At 61.1% G+C, this 23,446-nt stretch overlaps 1 protein-coding gene across 2 annotated transcripts; it reads left to right on the top strand.

The window, feature by feature from the left end:
* Positions 1–409: 409 nt before the first annotated feature.
* STXBP1 (syntaxin binding protein 1) lies at positions 410–23,210 on the top strand. Of its 2 annotated transcripts, none has more exons than XM_050907691.1 (19): positions 410–486; positions 12,281–12,330; positions 12,507–12,588; positions 13,348–13,424; positions 13,653–13,731; positions 13,843–13,946; positions 14,790–14,938; positions 15,357–15,441; positions 15,640–15,770; positions 16,181–16,288; positions 16,405–16,465; positions 17,101–17,166; positions 17,344–17,424; positions 17,555–17,693; positions 17,908–18,017; positions 18,196–18,297; positions 19,517–19,602; positions 19,918–20,072; positions 22,543–23,210. In XM_050907691.1, the coding sequence occupies exons 1-19, from the start codon at positions 450–452 to the stop codon at positions 22,623–22,625; spliced, it is 1,785 nt and encodes a 594-aa protein (XP_050763648.1). In that variant the 5' UTR covers positions 410–449; the 3' UTR covers positions 22,626–23,210. The 2 variants fall into 2 exon arrangements, with proteins under 2 accessions (XP_050763648.1, XP_050763647.1); XM_050907690.1 differs by lacking the exon at positions 22,543–23,210 and adding an exon at positions 21,074–21,435.
* Positions 23,211–23,446: the final 236 nt, after the last annotated feature.

Raw genomic sequence — 23,446 nt, forward strand, 5'->3', positions numbered from 1 at the left:
GGGGATGCTGCGTGCCGGGGTGTGGATGCTGGGCGCCGGGGAGGGGATGCTGGTTGTGGGGAGGGGGGACGCTGGGTGCGTGGGAGGATGCTGGGTGCGGGGGGGGGGATGCTGGGTGCCAGGGGCCGCTCCGCGGCGGGCGGGCGGGCGCTGCGCTGCGGCGCGGGGCGGGGCGGGGGCGGGGCGCAGTGACGCAGGCCCCGCCCCCCCGCGGGCCCTCCCCCCCGCGCAGTCAGCTGAGCCCCGCCGCGGCCGCCCGAGCCCGCCGCCCCCCCCGCCCGCCCGTTCCCCCCCCCCTTCCCTCCCTCCGCATCCTTGCGCCGCCCGGCGCTGCGCCCGCCACCCGCAGCCTCGCCCGGCTGTGTGTGCGTGTGGGTGCCCCCTCCCCACGCACCCACCCACCCGTATCCTTCCCCAGCTGCTGCGGACCCCCCCCCCGGCACGGAGCCATGGCCCCCATCGGACTCAAGGCGGTGGTGGGAGAAAGTAAGATCCGCGTCCGGCCGCGCTACTTGCGCACCCCGCGGGGGGTGTGTGGGGGGGGGTGTGTGGGTGTGAAACTGACCGGGGGGGGGGGGGGGGGGGAACTGACCAGGCTCCGGCTCCCCTTTTCCGCGGGTGGGGGGATGCCGCGGATGCGCAATAGGGACCCTCGGGGCGGCAGCAGCGCCCGGCGGGGGGGCGGGACACCCCCGTGGGGCAGCCGGCAGGACGTGGGCTTGGGGGGGGGGGGTCGGAGCTTACTGTCTCCCTCCGGGTTTTATTTATTTAATGTTGGGGGGGTGTGTTGAGGCTGTTGGGATTTTTCTGCAGTGCTGAGAGGAGGAGAAGGGGGGCGGTGGAAAAAGGAGGGGGGGGTAAAGAAGGAAGCGAGAGGCGCTGGAGTCTTCTTCCCCCCCCCGCCCTCTGGCTCCTAAATGGCCGAGGGGCGATCGCCCCATCAGGCCATAATCATGAAAGCCCAATGCCCCCCCCCCCCTCCCATCGGGGGGGTCTGAGCCCGGGGAGGGGGGCCGGGGGGCCCAGGGATGTCCGGCCGTGCAGAAATCCCCCCCCCCCAGCGCCGCCGCGGTGACAGGCCGGGCGCCTCGGCTTTGTCTGCAGCAAATCCCGCTTTAATGGTGATATATATATATTTTTTTCTTTCTTTTTTTTTTTTTTAATTTTCCCGGACGTGACTTTGCTTCCTTGATCCCGGGGTGGCCGTGCCCCCCCCCCCTTCCCCCCCCCACCCCCGCACCCCCCCCCGGGCATTTCTGCGCCCTTTGGGGTCGCGATCCGCCGCGCTATTTTTGGCGGCCGAGCTGCGGGGTGGGGAGGGGAAGGCGGGTGGGAAGGGAGCAGCCCCGGGTTTGCTTCCTCCTTCCCCCGGCTGTTGCAAGGCGATATTTTCAACGTCTTAATGGCGGGGAAGGGGGGGGGGGGGCGGCGTGTGTGTGTGTGTGTGTTCTCCAAAACATCCGAGGCTGGGGGGGGCGGTGGCGGCTCCCTTCCCCGTAGCAAAATTAAAGTGAAAAACTCCGCATTAAAAAAATAACTAAATCAAGAGCAGAAAGGGCAGGAACCGGTGGAAACTTCCCCCGGGCTCCCCGCAGCCATGAAAAGCCTTTCTCCTCCCTCCCCGCTCCTCTTGCATGATTTATTTCCGTGGCACCGTGGCCAGCCGGGGCCGGGTCTCCTTTTGGTTTGGTTTTTGGGGTTTTTTTTTGGGGGGGGGACGACTGGTTGGTGTGTAATCTGGGGGGAGGGGGGGTGTGGGGTGTGTACGTGGGTGAAATCCCCGCGGGTGGGGTGGCTCCGGCAGCCGCCGCGTTGTGCGGCGAAACCCTCCCGCGCAGGCTGCAGATGGTGCGGCCGGGGCTGGTGGTGTGATCGGGTGGGTGGTGATGGGGGGGGGGGGATATCCCCCTGGATTGATGTCCCTGCTTTGTTCCCAGTCATCACCTGCCCCGGGGATTGGGGGGCTGCGCCATCCCTGCGCCCCCCCCCCCCCCCCCCCGGCACCCTGGGGTGCTGCATTGGGGGTTAGAGCCCAGCCAGCTGCAAAATGAAAGGGAAAAGGCAAGGAAATGCCCCGTTGTTCCTCTGCTGCAGGATCAGCTCTGGGGAGGGGGGAGGTTGGCTCTTGTGCTTTACTGGGTTTTCTTTTGGGGGGGCTGGTCCCCTCACCTCCAGGGTGGGGAGAGGGGCTGCCCCCAGCCCAGCCAGGCGGGGGCGGGGGGGAAGCTGGACCAGCCACCCACACACCCACAGGCAGGGCCTCATCCAGCTCATCCAGTGCCCTCTCTAAAGAGGGGACAGACACCAGCGCTGCTGCGCGTCCCTTATTTTCATTCATTGTCTCTGCGCTGAAACAGGCTGGGGGAGAGCACACACACATACACAGAGGTTCAAGGCAGCATCATGGAAATCTGGCTCAATCCTTCCCTTCAGGGTTTAGTAACAAACTGCTCTGTTCTTCCCTGAAAAATATTGTTCCAGACTGAAAATAACTGGTAGCTGGGCATCAGTGCTATAGCGGGGCTATCGGGGAAGCGTGGGTGTCTGGAAGGAGAGAGCAGGGTTTGTGCAGGCAAAATGCTGCATAGGAGTGAGGGACGGGGCCCTCGGAGGAGCACCCTGCGGGGTCCAGCCCTCCCCTCCCGCCGGGGCTCGAGGTGCTCCTCAGGCTGCCACGGGAAGCTCCTGGTCTTGGTGGGTCAGTTCCTGCCTTGAGGTGCTGTTTTCAACTGGAGCTGCTCCCCCAGAGTTAGGAGCAGTCTGCAGGGGACCCAGACCTCCCCCTTCCCTGGGCACCAATGCGGCTAGCACAAGGTTTCCCCGGCTCTCCCTCACTGCACCAGCCTGCTCTCGGGCAGGGATTCCCCAAAGGTTTACCTGCAGGAGAAGATGCTTGCTCATAAGGAGCAAGAGGTCCAAGCCTGGGGCTGACCCCGGGGCAGGGTATCTCTCCTGCACTCCCTCCCAAGGAGGCAGGGAAGGATGCTGCCGCGTTGCCATGGCTCGCTCCGCCAGGCCCCCCCTCCAGAGCTGCATTCTGCCCTGGCTTCCCTCCAGACCCGGATTATTCTTCTGACCAGCTGGTGCCATAACAAGACGGGTTTTGGAAGCCCCTGGAGAGGTGGGAGGAGGTGGGCAGGGGGACAAGGTGGGTGAGTGTTGCAGGAGATGGGCAGAACCGGATTGTCACCCTCCAGAGCCGTGGGGTGTATGCTGGGGGGGCTGTCCCTGCGCCTCCCCGCAGTATCCAGCAGCGATGGCTGCATCCCTCCAGGACTCGCTTTCATCTGGCCGGGGTTGGAGCTGGGTGTGCTCGGCCCCGGAGGTGATGCCTGAGGACCAGGTCCTCCTGGTGTGTCTTCTGTTCCTGCTGCGGCCACCTCCCAGGGAACCCCACTGGAGAACCAGTCGCTTTGCTCTGGTGCTGGTTAGAAAAATCTCACCCAAGCGTGGGAGCTGGTCCCACCTCTGAGGACACCCATCCTCAAATCTTCCTCTAACCCCCCCCACCACATGGACGTTCCTCCCATCCTCTCTTGCCCCAGCGTCTCCTTGATTCTTCTCAAGGCAGCCTGCCCCGAGCTTCCTCTGCCCAGCCTGGTCCCCGCTCTCCCGCAGCACCCTGCAGTGGAGAGGAGGAGGAGGCTGGATTTGCTTCATTGAACCATCACCAGTGAGGCAGGACGGGCCGTGCTGCAGGGGTGACACCTGTGCAGTGCCTGCCACCACGGTGGGCTGGTGCAAGACGTGTAGCTGGAGCATATGGAGGTGACACCCATGCTGGATCTGAAAACCTCTGGACCCCTTCACCTGCAAGAGGAGAGAAACCTCCCCGAAGGCTTCCTTTTGCTCGTGTTGCTGCCATGGAAGCAGAGCAGCCCCGGGATAAGAGAGCACCCTGCTCCCTTCCAGAGACAGCAAGAAAACACCTTTCCCCCGGGACACCAGCTGATCCTCCCACGGAGCATCCTTGCCTATACAGCCTCCCGCAGAGCTGACCTGTGCCCGGGTGCCTGCCTGCCAGAGCCACACCGAGGAGCCCCACGGTTAAATCCTGCCTGGACGAGGTCTGGTGGGCCCTCAGCACCCATGTACAGCGCTCGCTGCCGTACCGTGTCACTCAGTGTCCCCATCTGTACCTCTTGAGGGTCCACCCCTGCCCGGCCCACGCCAGGGATGTGATGACTCAGGGACCCAGGCTCATGCTGAGCTGCACGTGCTGCGCTGCACTGCACCTCCAGGGACGGGGAGGAGGCAGGGGCAGGGCTGCCGGCCTGCTGCCAGCCTCGGGGCACAGCCAGGGGCCCTGGGGACCTGCTGCCGGGGTTGCTGGTGCATGACTCACCCAGGCTGCTTGGGGCACCTCACCGCTCCCACCACCCCTTTGCTGAGGGCACAGGGAGACTTGGAGGGCCAGATGCTGCTCGTTGAGGGTGCTCCGAGCCCATCTCAGGGCCCAGGGCAGGAGGCTTGTGTGGTGCCCCAGAGCCAGGTCTGGCAAGGTCTCTGCCAAGCAGAGGAGGAGGAGGCAGCGAAGGGCACAGGGCTGGCTGGTCCTGGTGGGACCGTTGCAGGGATGCACACTGCATCCTCCTGCCTGCATGGGGGCAGAGCCTCCAGCCCTGCCATGATCTCAGCGTGAAGGTGAAGTGGATGGGTGAGGAGGAGAGGGTCTCTGCACCCTGTCCCCCATGGGTGGGAGCAGACCCTGAAGCCAGTTGCTTCCTGGGCAGCCCACCCTCCTGATCCCCGACTCCGCGGAGTCCCAAGGGCAGTGCAGTGCCGCCTGCCCGACTTGTGGGTACAGGAACGGGTGCTTGACAAAGCCTTTGCTGGGGCCTTTAGCCCTCTCACCAGGGTTTGTCTCACCTCCAACGTTGGCTCTAAGTTGGAAAAGCTTGAAAAAATATCTGCAAAATTCAGGGCTCACCTTCACACATTGCAGAGCAATTTCAGTCTCCAAACCGCGCTCTACGCCAGGGGCTGAGAAATACTTGCCTGTATGTGACCATGGAAGGTTACCAAGAATGACAAACCTCGCTTTGGCAGGTCTACATCCACCCACTGGTGTCTGCATGTGCAAGAAGGTTGGAAAAGCCACCGACATAGAGGACTTAGACTCTTTCCTTCTTAAAAAAAAAAAAAAAGTAAGGTCTGGGTCTAATTCCCCTGCACCCCTCAGGAAAAATGTCCCAGGAGAGATTCCCTCCCTCTTCCCACAAAATCAACACATTTAAAAAGAGAATCGTCACATGGCTTTTAGTTGCACGCTGAGAAGCAGATGCTGTATCCACCAACTCACGGTGCGGGAAGGAACTTGGCTCTTGTGTTTTGGAGAGTGAAAAAATAGATCAAGCTGAAGGTGCATTAGTTTATGGGCTTCCACATTGCCCATGTACACGCACAAACACATGACTGTGTACACACACGTGTTGACATGTGTGCTATAGGGTCATTTGTGGAGCCCATCAGATGGTTTGACATTGTGCTGCTAAGGGAGCAGCAAAGACCACTCAGAGTTGGACCAGCTCAGCCACACATCAGCTGCCCTCCAGCCTGTCCCTGGTGTCCATGTGGGCACAGGAGACCAGCCCAGCCTGGATTCCCACCGAGCTGAGCCTGAAGAGCCCCAGTTTGTTGGTGTTTTGCTCCCTCTTGGTTCATGGCAGAGAAGAACCAGCTCAGAAAGTCACGGCCGCACACGTAGGAGAGCGTGACTTACCCCTGGGAGAGGGTCACCTCCCCTCCGGGATGCTGTGACACCCCATGCGTGCCGTCCTGCTGCAGGAAAGCTCTTGACTCCTCTTGGCACTGAAGCAGCACCAACGTTGGCTACACCAACAGCACCTACAGCCGCCGACAGCCAGGTACAGCGTCTCTGCTGGGGATGGAAACACCGGGTGGAAGAGGACAAGCATTAGTGAAGGGTGATGCCTTCGAAAGGGACCTGACGTCATCTGTGGCCCATTGACTCTACCCAAATGGAGGAGCTCTGCTCAACTCCCAGATCCTTGCGCAGACCTGAGGAAACTGTGTCAGGAGTGATCCTGTGGTAAAAATCCTTGGGAATTTTACCCTGTTTCTCCAGCGCAGTCAATGAGAGCGATTCGTGGGTGTGATCAGGCATTTCATTTCCCTTATTTCCTTTTGGGTGTGTTATTCAATTTCTGAAGAGTTCAGGACCTCCAGGTCTCTGTCCTCCTTCTCTCTAGGCCATACAGGTTTCCCATGGCTTTGGCTGGCAGGTATAAATAAATGAGAGCAGTGCAAATAGCAAAAGGAGGAATTAATCACAGGTTACTACGATTACTGTGACTAATCCTTGAAGCTAGAGCCCCAGCAGCAGAGCAGCGCTGCGCGGCTCCCCAGAGTAGCACAAATACTGTTCGGTGTGGCTTTGACATGTGGCATGTTTCACCAGCGGCCGTGAGGGAGACATGCGGTGCTGCTCTGCGTGTGAAAATATCAAAGTTCATCTCATCCAGGGTTGAGGAAGAAAGGATGAAGCTGAGCCTGGGCAATTCTGCCCATGCAGGACTTATTGCAGCTGGATGGCACCTGGGCTGCACCAGCAGCAGGTTCCTACATGAGGAACGTGTCCTCCAGAAAGGCTGAGGTCTTCCAGGTGGGCACCAGAAATAATCCAGTGAGAAAAATAGGTGTTCAGGACACGCACTGCTGGAGGGGAGATGTTTAAGACTTGCTTGGTTTATGGACACGGTGGTCTCCAGACTCAAATCATCCCTGAGATGGCTCTTAGCCTCACCGAAGGACATCACCTAGGCTTTGCCTCCTGTAAATGAAGTTGTTCTCTACGTCCTGAATGGGGTTGATGGCCTTCCTGCCATCCTCTGGTCCATGAAGCCTATTTTATTGAGGACTGCTTGGGGATGGTACACTAGCACCTAGAGATCCCTGACTGAGGATGGTCAGAGGTAGATACGTGCTCCGCTACATTCAAAAGTGGATGTATCTATGTAACGCTCACACTGTCTTAAGCAATTAGTTAATGAACCAGCAAAAAAGCAGTTGCCAAGCCAACCCAAAGCCAAACATGTTTGTCTTGGAGATGCAGCCTGACAGCTTTTTAAGAGAAGTGGGTCTCCAGCAAACCTCACTGTGGCTTTCTGTGATCCAGCTCTCCAGAGCTGCTCCGAGATTTTGAATCCCAAAACGGAGGATGCGTGAGGAGAGTGAAAGGACTGAGCCCTGCCTGTGACAGGGAAGAGCCCACGGTTAGGACCACTCGTCTCCTGTAGGACCCTGGGCAATTCCTACAGCCTGTTGCCCATCCATAAAGCAACTCCATCTTCCCTTCCCACATCAGGCCAAGGTGTGCAGCCCGTGAGGTCCTGGGACGTGGCAGCAAAGGAGCATTTCTGAGCAGCAGGAGTTTGGCCTCCTGCATTGCTCCAGGAGGGAAGGGCTTGGCCATCGCTGCTGGCACAGGCCAGGCTTGGGCCAGCGCTAGAGCGGGAATATCCACTGGCTGCAGCATCCCTCACCCGTCCTGGTGCTGCAGGGTGGGATGGTGGCCAGGACAAGGTTTTACTGCTTCCACCGACTGGAGGAGGTCAGGGTTGCTCATTAGGTTTCGGGCTGTTTCTGAAGCAGGATAACGGGCTTGGGGCATCCCAAAATGAGTCCATCTTAGCACAGGCTGTGCTTGGTCACAGCTTTGTTGGTGTGGGCACAAGCGATGGGAGGGTCGATCCCTTTTCCCCCAGAACCAGTTGGAGACATGGGGCTGGTTGCTGTTGCCATGAGCAAGTGAGGCAAGGCAGGCCTGGAGAAAGGCTGCGGGGCCAGCTCGATATAAGTAACGTGGGCTAAGCCTCTTGGAGTGACGTATGGGCTCAAGTCCTACTAGGCCACCGTGTCACCAGCTTCTGGCCCTGCTTGAAAACGATGCAGTGGGTCATTTTCATGCCACGCATCACCCCGAGAACGAGCCTAACTGCAGGTGGTGGGCTGGGGGAGGTAGTTGCTCTCAAGCATGTCATCTGCATGATTGCACTTTTAGGACCATATTACTCAAGAGCACTGGAGGTCCTCCATTCGCAGGTGACATGTGCTTCCTTGTCCATAGGCACTGATGTTGTCTCTGCATTGGAGGATAAGTCCAAAGCTGTCTGTATTGTCTGTTCTCGGTAGAAATTGTAATTAAAATTCTTCCAGCCTGAAGGAAACAGATGCAACGTGGTAGGTCCAGACAAGCTAAGCATTGAAGGCACTGGGTGAGATACGCATACGCGTTTTTTTCCCCTGAAACCTGGTTTATCTCCAAGATGAAAAGCTTGACTGTGAGTGTCACCAACTGACGTTAGAGCCCAAGAGCTCTGGCTGGCTGGACCATCTGGGGACACGGGCGGCAACATCTGACCTGCTAATGCGGGGACGTGAGAGCACCGCTTCCCGGGAGGCAGCCAGGCTTGACTTGAGGACCTCGGGGAACGGAGGAGCTGCCGTTTCCCCTGGGAGTCTCTTGCTGATGCTATAACTTTCCCTGAGTGCGGAATTGGCTCTAGGATGCCTTCCCTGGCATTGCTCATCCTGGATAGCTCGTATGCGCTGGCATCCTTTCTCCTGGTTGGATGTGCCCTTGCCAGAGAGGCTGCTTAGAACTCACCCCGCTCCGAGGACAGGTCCGGGTATCTTCTCAGCTCTGGCCTTCAGTGCCTCGTCCGTTCCCCACGTGCTCACCTCCCGCCCGGCAGCCTCAGCGCCGCAGTGAGCAGTGCTCCAGGAGCCCCTCCGCTGGTGGGATGCTGGTCAGGAAAGGCAGTACATTGGGCTAACTGGGATGCAGACAGTGTCACCCAGAGCTGGTCTGACCCACCGAGAGGTGACACACTGCTGGTGCCCAGCAGCAAATGCAAGGTCCTTGTTCAGAGATGCCTGGGGACTTCCCCGCTCCTCACGGGGGTGTGGGCAGTGCTCACCTCCTGCTTGGCATCCCAGCCACAGCAACACAGACAGCATCCAGCCCCAGCTCCACTGCTAGCAGCCATGTTAGCTAAAACAGCCCCAGGGAGCAGCTGTATCCTTGTATATCTGCACCTTTTCACCTCAAAATTCCCGCATCTTTCCCCCTTTCCATGCCAGCCCTGGCCACCCCCAGCATTTAGCGTTGCCCTCTTGGTCCACCCAAGAGCTAACAGACCACTCTTCCCTAACCTGGGGGTTTAATGGCTGCTGCAAGGACACCCAGGAGGTGCAGGTCATGCCCACATCTCCTCCGAATGTGACACTGTAATCTCAGGGTTTTGCTCGGGTTTGTGTCTCGTGCCCTCCCGGGCTTTGGCAGGGCCCCAGAGCTTCTTTGGAGGATGCTCTGTGGATCTGCCTCTTTCCCAACCCTGTCCGGGCTCTGAGCTGGCTCTGGCAGCCGGTGGAAGAGCAGATCTTTGGAGCCAGATTTGACCCATGGTCAAGGCAGGAGAGGACACTGGTTTAGGGAACGGCTTTGCCTGTCTGCAGCCCAGGCACAGGGCAGCTCTGCAGCAGGCTGGGAGCAGGGCTGGCCTCCGGTGCTGATGGGGGCCCAACCTCTGACCAGGGGACGGACGCCCTGAAACCACAAAGCTCAGAGCAATCACCCTCGGAGGTGCCCAGTTTCCGCTCTGGGAGGCCCATCTTGGTGCCAGGGTCAGGCCAGGAGACGTGACAGCACTTTTAGCACTGGGAGGTGCACAGCCAGGCAGATGCTCCCCGCATCGCACGCATCCAGCTCAACCCATACACATGCAAAAGAGAGGGAGAGTTCCCACAAAACCAGGCGCTGAAGATGAAATGTCCCCTGCAGCGGCTGCCACAGCGAGGACAAGCTCAGGGGTGGCTGCGGCAGCTCTTCGGGGAGCTCTTTTCAGGCTCCCCTGCCCTGGGTCCCCGTCCCCCCCCTTGCTGCAGCAAACAGAGGGTGCCGGGAGCACCGCGTCAGCCGAGCTGCAGGAACCTTTGCACCAACAGCACCTTCCCCTGGGCCCCAGGACGCTCGTTCCCAGCCTCCTTCCTTCCTTCCCCTCCCGGCCCCGGAGCAAAGCGGTATTTTCATCGCAGGGGCAGGATTTCTTTCTGGCTGCTCACAGCCAGACCCTGACCCCTTCCCGGCCAGTCTCACCGCCCGGCACGTGGTGCACCGCCACGGCCCCCCGTGCTTTACTCCCCGTCGTTTGCGGTTGAGGTTGTTGATGTGGGATGGAGGGCACGTGCGTGCTGCTTTGTAAGCAGCACTGTTATTCCTGGATCCTTGCTCCGGGGAAGGAGCCAAATTTGAGTAATGAAAGGAAGAGGAGGGATGCGCTGGCATCCCTCCTTCCTGGCCCTGCTCCTGCACCAGCAAAAGACCAGAGAGCAGTTCCCGGGGACACGCAGGCAGCCCTTGCTGCCGGCTCCTGCCCACAGCGGAGGACAATTCCCGGTTCACTTTTTTGCTGCGTGGGTGACCTGGATTCGGGTGGGCAGCGCACATGGGTGCAGGCAGCACCTTTTCCCCCCCCAGCAGTGTTCAGCTCAGGGGCTCAGGGGTACAGACTATCTGTACCCAGTTACCCTCCATCCCCTCTTCCCTGGCCCGGAGGTGCCGTGCACCCCCTTTACCGATGGAGAGGCTAAAGGATGTGACCAAGGGCAGGCAGGACCCCGAGTTCATGGCCAGCATCCTGGGGGCTCCCCTGAGGCAGATGTCACTGGGAAGGAGATGGATGTGCAGTGGTAGGAACGGCTGCCTCCAAGTTTTACAGCAGGATGGACAGACCAGCGATGCTCACAGGCTCCCGTTTTATCCCTGCTGACACCAGTCCCCACCTCGGTGCCGCGGCTCTGAGCCCCGTGGGCCGCCCAGGAGGTGTTACAACCTCACTCAGCCCATGAAATCACCGTGGGGTGTTTGGATGGTAGCACAGTGAATGAGCCCAGCAGCATGGGGAAACCACGGGAGCATTGCCCCGGGGGGGCTGGGGCTGAGCCGAGCCTGGCAGGGCCCCTCTGTTCTCCCAGTGAGGATGCTCCGTGTAGCACAGGGTGGCTGCGATGCCCCGGCCGGCCCCGAGCTGCTCGTACCCGTGCAAATCCCCAGAGGGTGGGAGGGCAGGGAAGATGGGGTGGTTCACCCAAATTCAGCATCATCCAAAGTTTCTAGGGCTGGGTGCTCCCTCCACATACCTCCCTCAAGCCTTGTCCTTTTTGGACCCCACACTGCCCCGTATAAACCTGAGTTGAGCTTTACCCAGGCAACCAGCACCCTTGGGGTCGCTCCCATGGGGGAAGGGTCCCGGGGCTGGCAGGGTGACGCCTTCACCAATGGGCTCCCCTGACCTCCATGTTTTCTAATTTAGAAAAATTTCTTAATTGGGTTCTAATTGGGCATTTCCATCCCTGTCCTTGGGACCGGAGGGTCAGAGCAAAAGCCTCCAGGAGGGAGAAAGGGGGAAAGCACCACGCAGAGGACATGGCACGGCTGCTCACAGATGCAGACCCTTCCCTTGGGCTCGGCCAGGCAGTTACCCGGCATGTCCCTGCTCTGCAAGGGGTGATGGTTCGTATACCAGGACAAAAAGGGGACCTTCAGGGTTTTGGGGCCACCTCGTGCCCCTCCTGCAACTCAGCCCCGAAAGGTGACATTCCTGTCCCACTGCTGGGGCCACCTCCTTGCATGGCCTTAACCTGTACCCCACGGGGAGCAGCCCTGCAGGCTGGCCTGGGGCAGAAGTGGGGTATCTGTGCTCGGGAATATGGGCATGGGGTGGCCCTGGCCCCGAGGGGTCCCTGGGGTGCAGGGGGACCTGCGGGTGCTGCCGTCCCAGCCGGTTGTGTAAGCCCAGCAGCCGCGGGAGGTGAAATGAGATTGCGGGGGATTACAAGGAACAGGCTCAGGCCGCTTGATTCTTGTTTCTAAAAGGAGCTCTTAAGCCGCTGTTGTTTTCCCTGTGCTTCGGATTAGGGCCAAGACGTGTGGGGTGGCCCCCAGGCTCCCCAGAGGGACCCCCCAACCCTCCGCCAGCCCGCGGCTCCCCGCTGGCCTGGGCTCCATCTGTTGGTGCCAAGCACGAGAGAAGAACAGGGCTGGGGGGTGACCGACCCTCCCTGGGTACCCCAAAACACCCCCCATCTCCTCCTCATGTCCCCAGAAAAGGCACTGGTGGAGCGGGACTCGCCGTGGCCCCACACATGGGTGGGGGTTTAGGTGCCCCCAGCACAGACCCTGCTGCTGCCGATGGGCCCCGGGTGCTGCAGGGGGGACTTGGGGTGCTCACCCCCTCCTGCGCTCCCTCTCTTGCAGAGATTATGCACGATGTGATCCGGAAAGTGAAGAAGAAGGGCGAATGGAAGGTGAGCACCAAACCCTGGGGGGGGCCAGGAGAGGAGGAGGAGGAGGAGGAGGGTGGGGAGGAGGAAGCAGGGAAGGGGTAGGTGTGGGCAGGGAGCCCCCAAGGGTGGGGAAGGGGTGGGGAAGGGCAGTTCCCTGGCTGCCCGCCGTGCCCCCAGCTCACAGCCCCTCTCCCCAGGTGCTGGTGGTGGACCAGCTCAGCATGCGTATGCTCTCCTCCTGCTGCAAGATGACCGACATCATGACGGAGGGCATAACAAGTGAGTACGGGGTCCCGGCCGTCTCTCGCAAAGCTCATCGTAGGAAGGGCAAAACCTCCCTCTGTACCAGGGGACGTGCCAAAGCATCTCCAGGCTGGCAGAAGCCAGTCGAGGCGGCAGCACGGCCCCCACCCAGCCCCGTCCCACTTGGGGTGGAGACACGCTGCCTCCCATTGCTCATGGATGACTGTCTTGGTGCCAGGCTGGTGTTTCACAGCCTTCCTCCTTGTCTGCTGGGGCTGGAGGAGCCCGAACACCTTGTCTCCTGGCAGTATCTCAGTCCGAGGAGGAGACCAGGTGTTATTTTATGTCAGCCCTATAAATAGCTCCCTGCAGCACTCGGAAAGGAGAAGGAAACCCCAGGCTGTGCATTGGAAAGGTGTTTGGGGTGGTGGGGGTTTGCCCCAGCCCGGGTACCAGCAGAGCATCACCCCGGGCAGTCCACTCCGGTGGAGGGATGTGAGGATAAACCAAGGCAACAGCAGCACGGGAGCACTCAGACAAATCCACCAGCCCCTTGGGACCTTGCCAGGCACCCACGCACGCAGCCCCAGTGGGGCACCACGGGCGTGGGACAGGGTGGGGACAGCCCCTGCCCCAGCTCCTGGGTGGGCAGAGGCGAGTGGCTGGGGACATTTTTGGACACAGAGGGGTTGGCAGGGCTGGTCCTGTGCTGCTGTGGGGTATCCAACAACCCCACGTAGCCGAGTGCCCCTGCCCGCATCTGTCCCTGCCACGGCCCTTGTTTTTCCCCCCCAGTCGTGGAAGACATCAACAAGCGCCGGGAGCCGCTGCCCAGCCTGGAGGCAGTCTATCTCATCACCCCCTCCGAGAAGGTGAATACGTGGGGCGTGGGGGCACGGCCTGTGGCTGGGGGGAGGCGGGGGGGATGCCCACACTAGGATGGGAAGCATCTTGGCTCCAGCGAGGCCGGCGGTGCTGCCAGGGTGGTGGACCAGAGGTGCAGGGCTTGCCCCATGCCAGGAGGGGGGACCCTGGGTGACCTTGCCGGGATGCCCGCGGTGCCACCGTGCCCAGCCCAGCTGGTCCCTTCTCTCTTGCAGTCCATCCACTCCCTCATCAACGACTTCAAGGATCCTCCCACCTCCAAGTACAGAGCTGCCCACGTCTTCTTCACTGACTGTGAGTACCCGGAGGGGATGGAAAGTCCCTGTCACTAAAACGCATGCAAGCAAGCGGGGACGGAGGGATGCTGGGATGCTGAGTGCTACCCTCCTCCTCCTCCCCTTGCAGCCTGCCCCGACGCCCTCTTCAACGAGCTGGTGAAATCCCGTGCCGCCAAGGTCATCAAAACCCTGACGGAGATCAACATTGCCTTCCTCCCTTCTGAGTCCCAGGTGAGGCTGAGCTGGGGACCGTCCCCGCCGGGGTGGTCCAGGGGATGGGAGAGCTGGGGGATGCTCCGGGTCCTTCTCCAGCCCATCAGGGTTTGTGTAACAGCCTTGCACCCCTCTCCCCCAGCCGGCTCCTTACCTCCTGCTTGGCTCTGCCTCCCTGTCTCCTTCGATTACTTCTCGGGACTGATCCGCTGTGGGGGATTTAGCAGGCGCCGCACTTTGGCCCCGTGCTGGCAGCCGCATTGGCCAGCTCTGCGCCCCACCGGCACGGTCCCTAGCCAAGGACACCGGCCCCATGCCATCTGCCCCTGCTGGGGATATGGGGACCAGGGGACAGGGAGGGACAGATGGTGCCGGACCCGCTTGGTGCCTTTAACCCTTCAAGCCTCAGCATTTCTGGGGCGACAGACAGGCAGAAGATGACCTCTTGGCATCCCCACACGCAGCCAAATTGGCTTCTGGTCTTTTCTGGTGGCACGGCCAGGGAGTAGCATGTCCCCACTTGTCCCCGGACCTCTAGTTCCCTGCCTGGGAGCAGGTGACTGCTATGGGCAGGGGGTCTCCTGCCTCCTCTGCTCACCCTGGGGGGCTGCACGTGGGTAGGGACTGTGCCATGGAGCTGGAGTTGGAGAAGGCATCAGGGTCCAGAGCTGGCAGCCGAAAGCCCAAGGGATGCCCCCAGCATCACTGAGCTCCGGCTGCCCGGTCCCAGGCTCAGCCGGGGACCCTCATCTGGGGTTGAATCTGGTTTCCAAACCCATCGGGGTGTCCTGCGGGGCTGCTCTCCTCCGGACGTCCCCCGCAGCGCATCGCCTCTAACCTCCCTCCTGCTGCACCTCCCAGGTTTACTCCCTGGATTCAGCCGACTCCTTCCAAAGCTTTTACAGCCCCCACAAGGCCCAGATGAAGAACCCGATCCTGGAGCGCCTGGCCGAGCAGATCGCCACGCTGTGCGCCACGCTGAAGGAGTACCCGGCCGTGCGGTACAGGGGGTAAGGGCAGCGCGGTCGGTACCCTGCCAGGACCTGCCCGCTCCCCCAGCAACACGGTGGAGCTGGGGCAATGCTGAGCACGGGGCATGGATGAGGCCGTGCTGTGTCCGGTGCTGGCGAGGGCATGGGGATGGAGGAGATGGTGGGATGGACAGACACCCGTGCTCAGTGTCAAAACAGGCTCAGACTTGAAGATGCTCTGGAGAGCAGGGCGGGGTTGGGACCCTAAAATCCAAGTGGCACCAAGACAAAGTGGAGCACCCGAGGGAGAGGTGGAAATGGGCAACAAAACCTGCTCAGGTCCCTCCTCTCCCACGAGCCAAGGATGTTACACAGGGAAACCAGCAGCTCCTCCCCATCCCATGCTGGCGAGTGCCACTCACCCCGGGGAGCTGACCTCTCCTCCTGCCTCCTCCAGGGATTACAAGGACAACGCCATGCTGGCGCAGCTCATCCAGGACAAGCTGGATGCCTACAAGGCTGACGACCCCACCATGGGCGAGGTGAGCAGGGACGGTGCCGGCAGCCCCAGGGGAGGATGCTCGGGTGATGCTTCACTCCTAAAGTCCCGCTCAAGCTTTGCCACGTGGCAGTCGCAGACCCCGAGCAGGGACCCCGAAATGGCCCTGGCTTCCCCTGGCTGCCTGCGGGGCTGGAGGAGCCCCTGGCCCCGCTGCTGACGGCTTCCCCCGGCTCTGCAGGGTCCGGACAAGGCTCGCTCCCAGCTCCTCATCCTGGACCGTGGCTTCGACCCTGCTTCCCCAGTGCTGCACGAGCTGACCTTCCAGGCGATGAGCTACGACCTGCTGCCCATCGAGAACGATGTCTACAAGTGAGTGCAGCGCTGCTGTCCCCGCGACCCCCGTGGCCCCCACGAGTCCAGCCCTCGAGCGGGAGTTGGAAGCTCAGCCATGAAGTCTGAGCCTCAGCATCCCTCCATCCTTCATAAGTCATTGGCTGGGAGAAACCATGCCTGCCTGCAGTCTGGCAGGCGTGATGGGCAGGATTGATGCAAAAGGGGCTTTCCTAGCCTTCAGCCCTTGGCCCCTTCCCAACATTTAGCAGCTGAAGGAGTACAAGAAGGCAAGATGTGAAACCAACTTGAAATAAGAGCCAAGAAGAGCCCCCATGTCCCCCCATCTCCCCACACCTCCCTAGAGCCGCACATCCTCCCTGGCAGCGAGGGGACCGCGTGCCCCCCCAGCCCCGTCCCTGCTGTGATGCTCCCTGCCCTCTTCCCAGGTATGAGACGAGCGGCATCGGGGAAGCCCGGATCAAGGAGGTTCTCCTGGACGAGGACGACGACCTGTGGGTCACCTTGCGCCACAAACACATCGCCGAGGTGTCCCAGTGAGTGTCCCTGGGGGCCGTTGGCCAGCTGGGTGCGACGTCGGCTTGGCATTGCCACCCACCCCGCTGCTAGGGTCCCCTCCCTGCTGACGGCTGTGCCCTCCTCCTCTCCCCAGGGAGGTGACCCGGTCCCTGAAGGAGTTTTCTTCAAGCAAGAGGATGAACACAGGCGATAAGGTGACCTGACTGCACCCGTCGAGCAGGGAACAGGCACCTGGGTGGCTCGGCCATGGGCTGGCACGTGGCAGAGTCTCCTGGGGACACCCGATGGGGACCTCTGCAAAGGGCCCAGGGTGCTCAGGTCCCTGATGGGGGGAGATGGCTGTGGGGTGCCGACCCTACGCCCAGGCCTGAGGAAACGGCACCTTGGGAGAGCACCGCGCCACGTGGGTCGGTTTGCCCCCAGCACGAGGTCCGTGCCCATCCCGCAGCGGCTGCCTCTGTCCCCGGCCGGTTCCCTTCCTGAGACCCCGAGTCGGTGGCAGTGAGGGGACCCCATGGAAATAGGATGTGAAAGTGGCCAGAAGCTGAAAGCACCATCTCAGCCTCAGCCAAGCGCACAGTGGTCCCAGAGGAAGGTCCTGGGGGGACTTCTCCCCCCAGCATTCCAGTTTGCAGAGCTGCAGACCCCCTCCCTGCCCCTCAGCCGCAGTGGAGGAGACCCGGCAATGCCACGGCGGGCGTCACCAAACCCCTGCGAGGGGCTCGCATGGGGACAGAAGTCCTTGGCAGGGTCATCCCCTCCCTGCTCACGGTCCCACCCCCAGCCCTAAGTCCCCAAGGGCGAGTGACCACATCCCTTTCCCTCGCAGACCACCATGAGAGACCTGTCCCAGATGCTGAAGAAGATGCCGCAGTACCAGAAGGAGCTCAGCAAGGTACGGGGAGGGCGGGGGAGATGTCTGTGTGGAGTGGCTGGTGCTGAGCCCACCCGGGGAGTGGGCGATGGCAGCTCTCCCCCGCTGCGGGCAGGGGCTGAGGCCGGGGTGGTGGCACGGGGACCTTCGGCTGCTGCCAGCACCGCAAGGGTGACTGCACCGCTTGTGTCTCCTCAGTACTCGACCCACCTGCACCTGGCTGAGGACTGCATGAAGCACTACCAGGGCACGGTGGACAAGCTTTGCCGAGTCGAACAGGTACCGAGTCACCCAGCCCCACTTCCCCCCCCCACATCCCAACGGGGCCAGCTGGGGCCAGCAGCTCCTGCCCCACAGCTCAGCACTGAGCCATGGGTTGAGGGGTGATGAGCATGTGCGTTCTCTGCAGGACCTGGCCATGGGCACCGATGCTGAAGGCGAGAAGATCAAGGACCCCATGAGGGCCATCGTCCCCATCCTGCTGGATGGGAATGTCAGTACCTATGACAAGATCCGCATCATCTTGCTCTACATCTTCCTGAAGAACGGTGAGGAGGACACCTGGGCAGGGGTGGGCAAGACATGCAGGTAGCTCCGGGTGGCAAACAGCTTAGGGTTCAGCCAAGATAAGCCGGATGGAAAAGCTCAGCCCTGTCTCCCTGACTGCCACCAGGCCAGGTGTCCTAAGGTGACAATGGAGGGGCCGTGTCCCCACCGGGAGGCATTTCTCAGGAGGATGTCATCTCCCCGTTGCATTTCCAGGTATCACCGAGGAGAACCTGAACAAGCTGATCCAGCACGCTCAGATCCCAGCAGAGGACAGCGAGATCATCACCAACATGGCCCACCTCGGGGTGCCCATCATCACAGACGTGAGTGTCCACCTCCTGCTCCCCATGGCTCTCCTTGTCCCTCGGAAGGACCATGGCACCCACTCTGTTATGGGAACCGCATACCCCCCGGGATGCCCCCAGCACCCCTCTGGGGTGGGCCCGATCCCACTGCCGGAGCCCCCGTGTCTCAAGGTGTCCCTGTGCTTTTTCTGCCCAGTCCACCCTGCGCCGCCGGAGCAAGCCAGAGCGGAAGGAGCGGATCAGTGAGCAGACCTACCAGCTCTCCCGATGGACCCCCGTAATTAAGGACATCATGGAGGTGAGCCAGCAAGGACAGGGACGAGGGATGGAGCAGGGACCTCAGCACTGCCCGGGAAGGGACCTGCAGAGAGCTGGCTGCTGCCAGCCCACACCCTGACACCTCTCCCCGACACATGCCCTCCAGGCTGCTCGCTGCCTGCAATTGCAACAAGGTTGGGATGTTTTGGGAGGTTTTCCTGGCCCCCACGTGCACGCTGGCCCCAGGTGGGATGCACGGCCCCGGCTGGGCTTGCATGGCATCCCTGCAATACAAAATGCAATAACAAACTGGTTGCTCCTTGTGCCGCACCGTGTGCCACGACGGGCACGGCTGGGTGTCCTCATCACAGCGTTGCCCACATCCCAGCTGAGCCAGGCGATGGGCACAGCGCCGTTCACCCCTGCCCACAGGCAGAGCCGTGCCTGTACCCACGGGAGCTACCCCACGAGCTCTGCGCTCGGGTAGCGCTGGGCAGAGCCAAAAAGTGATTTTTTTCCAGGCACTGCCTTCCTCCTGACCTGCTCCCTCCCGACCACCGCTCGAATTGCAACCTCCCGAGGTTTGCCCGGGGCTGGGGGATCCCAGGCACCAAAACTGCTCCCCAACACAGACATTTCCCACCTGCTCAGACAGACAGACAGACAGACCCTGGAGCCACATTTTGGGGAGGGGGATATCACTGCAGTTCAGTGCCACCTCTGCTCCCAGGCACTGATGACAAGCAGAGCCGCAGCTCCCTCGATTTCCAAAAGCACACAGCTCTTGCCTTCCTCTACCACAGTCCGTGCAAACCCTCCCAGGGTGGCTTCATGCCCAAGCCACCCCTAAACCTCATCCCCAGGACCAGAGGGGACTGCACAGGGCAACAACATCTCACAGATGGCGTTGACCCTCCACCACTGAGGAAAGCAAGAGCAGGTCCCTTGCCCCAGGGGTGGATCAGAGGTGTGAAGCCCCCAGCTCAGCTCATGCCCCTCAGCTTCCCAGGGGGGACCCCATCTTGCCCCCGCCTTTACCCTACCTCCACAGACACCCCCCATACTCCTCCCCCTAAGTGCACCCTATTACAGGAAAACAGCCAAATTGTTCCAAAAAGTAAGGCTATGCAAATATATGCAAATGAATCCTGACCCGGTTGGGCCAATCCTCCTGGGCACAGCCCTACAGAGGGGCTGTGGGGCCAGGGGCCGTGCCCGGCTCCTCGCTGACCCCCTGGCCCGGGGCTCTCTGCCCGCAGGACGCCATCGATGACAAGCTGGACACCAAGCACTACCCGTACATCTCCACCCGCTCCTCCGCCTCCTTCAGCACCACTGCCGTCAGGTGGGTCCCCCGCACCCCCCTGCCCTCCCCCTATACGTTGGCACGTATATCACCATTAGCATCCATCCCTAACCTGCCCGGAGGGGCCATATCCATCAGCAGGTCTGTGAGCTGCTCTGCCGTCATTCAGGCATTCCGTGCCTCAGTTTCCCGACCTGTAACAGCAAGCAGCGCTCGTGGCTGGAAAGCTGGAGTTTACCTGCTCTAGCAGCAATTGAGGAGCTAATTAATGTGTGATTTAGTTAAGATGTGAACTCAATGCACAGTTTGTTGCCTCCTACCCATCCTTCATCCTTCTCCTCTCCCTCTCTCTAGTGCCCGCTATGGCCACTGGCACAAGAACAAGGCCCCCGGCGAGTACCGAAGCGGCCCCCGCCTCATCATCTTCATCCTGGGTGGTGTCAGCATGAATGAGATGCGCTGTGCCTACGAGGTGACGCAAGCCAGCGGCAAGTGGGAAGTGCTAATAGGTGAGTGGGAGCCGGGGCCGGACCCTGCGCCCCGTCGCGCTGGCTGCTCATCCCACGCTCCCTCCACCACCCCGCAAATTCCCGGCTCCAGATGACTGCGCGAGCTGGAACTCTGCGGAAAGGTCTTCTCCTGCTGCCCGCTGTCATCCCTGTGTCCCCCCTCCCTGGGGACAGGATATGTCCCTCCACCCATCCCCAGTTTTGCTCCCATTTTTCCTCTCCCTGGCTGGTTTCGTTCAAGCAGAGCTGAGTGAAAGGGAAGGGGGTTTTGCAGCTTGAATCGCTCCTGTCGCACCCGTGTTGCACGCTCATCCTCAGGGTCATTACAGGGAGAAAAAGCGAAGTAAAGAGGTGTGCAACACCGCACGCCAACCACGATGTGTACTGTGCATGCAACAGGAGATGCATTTTCCTGTTGCACACGCGCTTGCGTGTCCTGTTGCACAGGTGTGTTCTCCTGTTGCACTGGACGCGCAGCGCGTGTGCAACAGGACACGCGTTGGATGCTCAGTCTCAGCACTCTGGCTGTGCTCCCAGAGGAGCCATGGGTCAGGCATGGAGGACACAGTGGAATCCCTGCCAGATGTTAGCAAGGAGCTTTTAGGTCCCCTAAAATTCCCCTGGGGAAGCACGGCTGGATACCCACCTTGTAGGGCAGGGGCCGGAGCCCCTCACTGTCTCATCTGGTCCCTGGATTCTCGCCTGGGGCGCCTGGTAGAGCCTCTTGCCGGCATCTCATCTGCTCCTTGTATTTCCCTGGGAGCAGCAGCCCCCTCTCCATCACCTCCCGCAGCCCCCGGCCCTGTCCTCCTGCCACCGGACCCACCACCACTGCCCAGCTCCATCCCGCCTCTCGCCCATCTCATCCCGCGTCTCTCCGGGGACCATCCCCTGCATGCGCCTACGATGCTCCGGGTGGCAACCGCGTCCTTCCTCGCCCTGAAAAAAGGGGGTGGGGGGGGTCTTGGCGCAGCCGTCAGCCCCGCTCTGTTCTCCCGCAGGTTCTACTCACATTCTCACTCCCACCAAATTTCTCATGGACCTGAGGCACCCCGACTTCAGGGACTCCACTAGGGTATCATTTGAGGATCAGGCTCCAGCAATGGAGTGAGCCAAAGAAACCAAGTAAAGGCAGCTTACTAACGAAAAAGAAACTCTTCCTCCCCGAAGGGTTTTCTTTGATTCTTCCGTTCCTCCTTTCTTTAATTATTATTTTGGGTTTTGTTTCCGTTTGGTTCTCCGATAAGAAAATGCTTGCAGTTCCTCCTTCCAGGTGGAAAAGCATCCAGCGCCGCTTCCATCATCCCTCTGCCATGTCTCTCAGCCGGACCTGGCCGGCTCCTTCATGCCATGAGTTCCCCCTCGCCGGGGCCGGAGGGGCCGGGGGTGGTGGGTCAGGGTCCTGCCTGCCCGGCAGAGGCGTCCTGGGGCCGGGCAGGGGGACGGAGCACCTCGGGATGCTGCCCGCAGCGGGCGGCTGGAGCGGGGCCGGGGCTTCGGTGCCCGGGGGAGAGCGGGCAGCAGCGGGCACGTGGGGCAGACCCCAGCGCTTGTCCCGGCTCCAGCCCCTCTCGTCCCCCGTGGCAAAGGGTAGGTGCTGCCATGACCCCCCCAGCTCCGGGGTGCGATGGGGCTGAAATCCTGAGTCGATGGGAAAGCTGAGGTTTGCTCTTGCAGCGCTTGGTGCCCTTGGACGGGCAGGAGCACCCCGACGTTGCAGACCCCTGAACCCCGTGCCGGGGTTTAGCTGTCGGCGGTTTTGCCAGTGATACCTGTCATGGCATCCCCCTGAGCCCCCGCTGCCATGTGTTGGTCCCTGCAGAGCCAGGGAGGCTGCAAGGGCGGCAACGGCGGCGTGGAGGGCAGGGGCCGGGCTGCGGGCAGCTCGGCGCGGAGCTGCCACTGGCACTGTGCCGGGGAACCGCCGAGCAAGGGGCAGCAGAAGGCGAGAGCCCTTTCCCTCCTCCCTTCCCACCCGTTCCCCTCCCACCCACCTCTTTGACCCAACGGTGCTCCGCGCAGGCAGGGGAAGAGCCCGGGGACCTGCAGAAGGTTTCTCCGTGCCCGGCTGCTGCCTGCTGCCAGCCCGCACCTCCCGCCCCGTGCACCCCGGTGGTTTTTTGGCCAGTGCCTCCTGCATCCCTAAAGGATTCGGGAATGACCCCACTGGCCACAACCCCGCTGCACGGGCACCTCCCGGCCCCTGCCTCATCCCGCCCAGCTCCATACATCTCCTTCATTTCTCCTTTTCCGTTCCTTTCCCGTTATCCGCACCCCCACAACCTCCCCCCCCCCCCCCATAGACGTACATTTTCTGGCAAGCATTTCCACCGGCGCGCGGGGCTGTCGCCGCCAGGTAAGGCCTCGCCGGGGGGGACCGGGGACAGCGGGGCCGGCGGCCGGGGTGCACCGGGGGGGGGTCCCAAAGCCATCACTGATGCCACCCCCTCCCTTTCCTCTGCTCCCGCAGGGTCCACGCACATCCTCACCCCACAGAAACTGCTGGACACGCTGAAGAAACTCAATAAAACAGAGGAAGAAAGCAGCAGTTAAAAGGAAACGCCGCCACCGACTCGATGCCGAATTCACCTTCCCTGCCGGGCGCCCGGCCCGGGTGCGATCCTGCACCCAGCCCCAGCCCCGGCCCGGCCCAGCTTTCTCTCTTGTTCTTGTGTTGACCCCCCCTCCCCTGCCGCCGCCTTTCCCATCTCATTTTATCCACAGGGAGGGGACAACAGCCAAAAAAAAAATATATTAAGAAAACCGATGCATTGTGTTTAAAAGAGGAAAAGAAAAAAAAAAAATCTATATATTTGTAGCTGCAGCTATCCGAAGCACCCAGGAGCTCATTGCTGAGTAACCCATCTGCCCATTGCTAGTGAATGATGATGACAAAAACCAACAGAAAAAAACATTTCTCCAAACATTTCGCTCCTCGTTGGGGTCCTGTGTGGACGGACGGACGGACGGACGGACGCACCACCATCACTCCAGCCTCTGCTCAGGCAGGCACCGCAGGCTGGGCTCAGCTCTCGTGTCGCTGCTCGCTCTCGGCCGGGGGGTCCCCGCCGCCGTCTCCTGTCCCTTATCTTTTTGGGTTGGTGGGTGCTCCCGCCAGATGTGCACGCCAACATCTGGCACGGGGTTTGGGGGGGGGGGGTGGTGGTGGTGGGGGTGCACCCGGGATGCTTCACGCTGCGGCAATTCCCATGTGAAAAGGGACCAAAATGGTCAAAACCTGGAGACAGGGCCCGTTTGCTTGCACGGCCACTCTGCCCTGCTGCAGCCTGGCCTCCCCCTTCTCTGGGTATTCCGTAAAATGCATATATATATAAAAAATAAAAATTTAATTTTTTTATATATATATATCTCTC

This window comes from Gymnogyps californianus, chromosome 18 (assembly GCF_018139145.2).
Source record: "Gymnogyps californianus isolate 813 chromosome 18, ASM1813914v2, whole genome shotgun sequence".
NCBI lineage: Eukaryota > Metazoa > Chordata > Aves > Accipitriformes > Cathartidae > Gymnogyps > Gymnogyps californianus.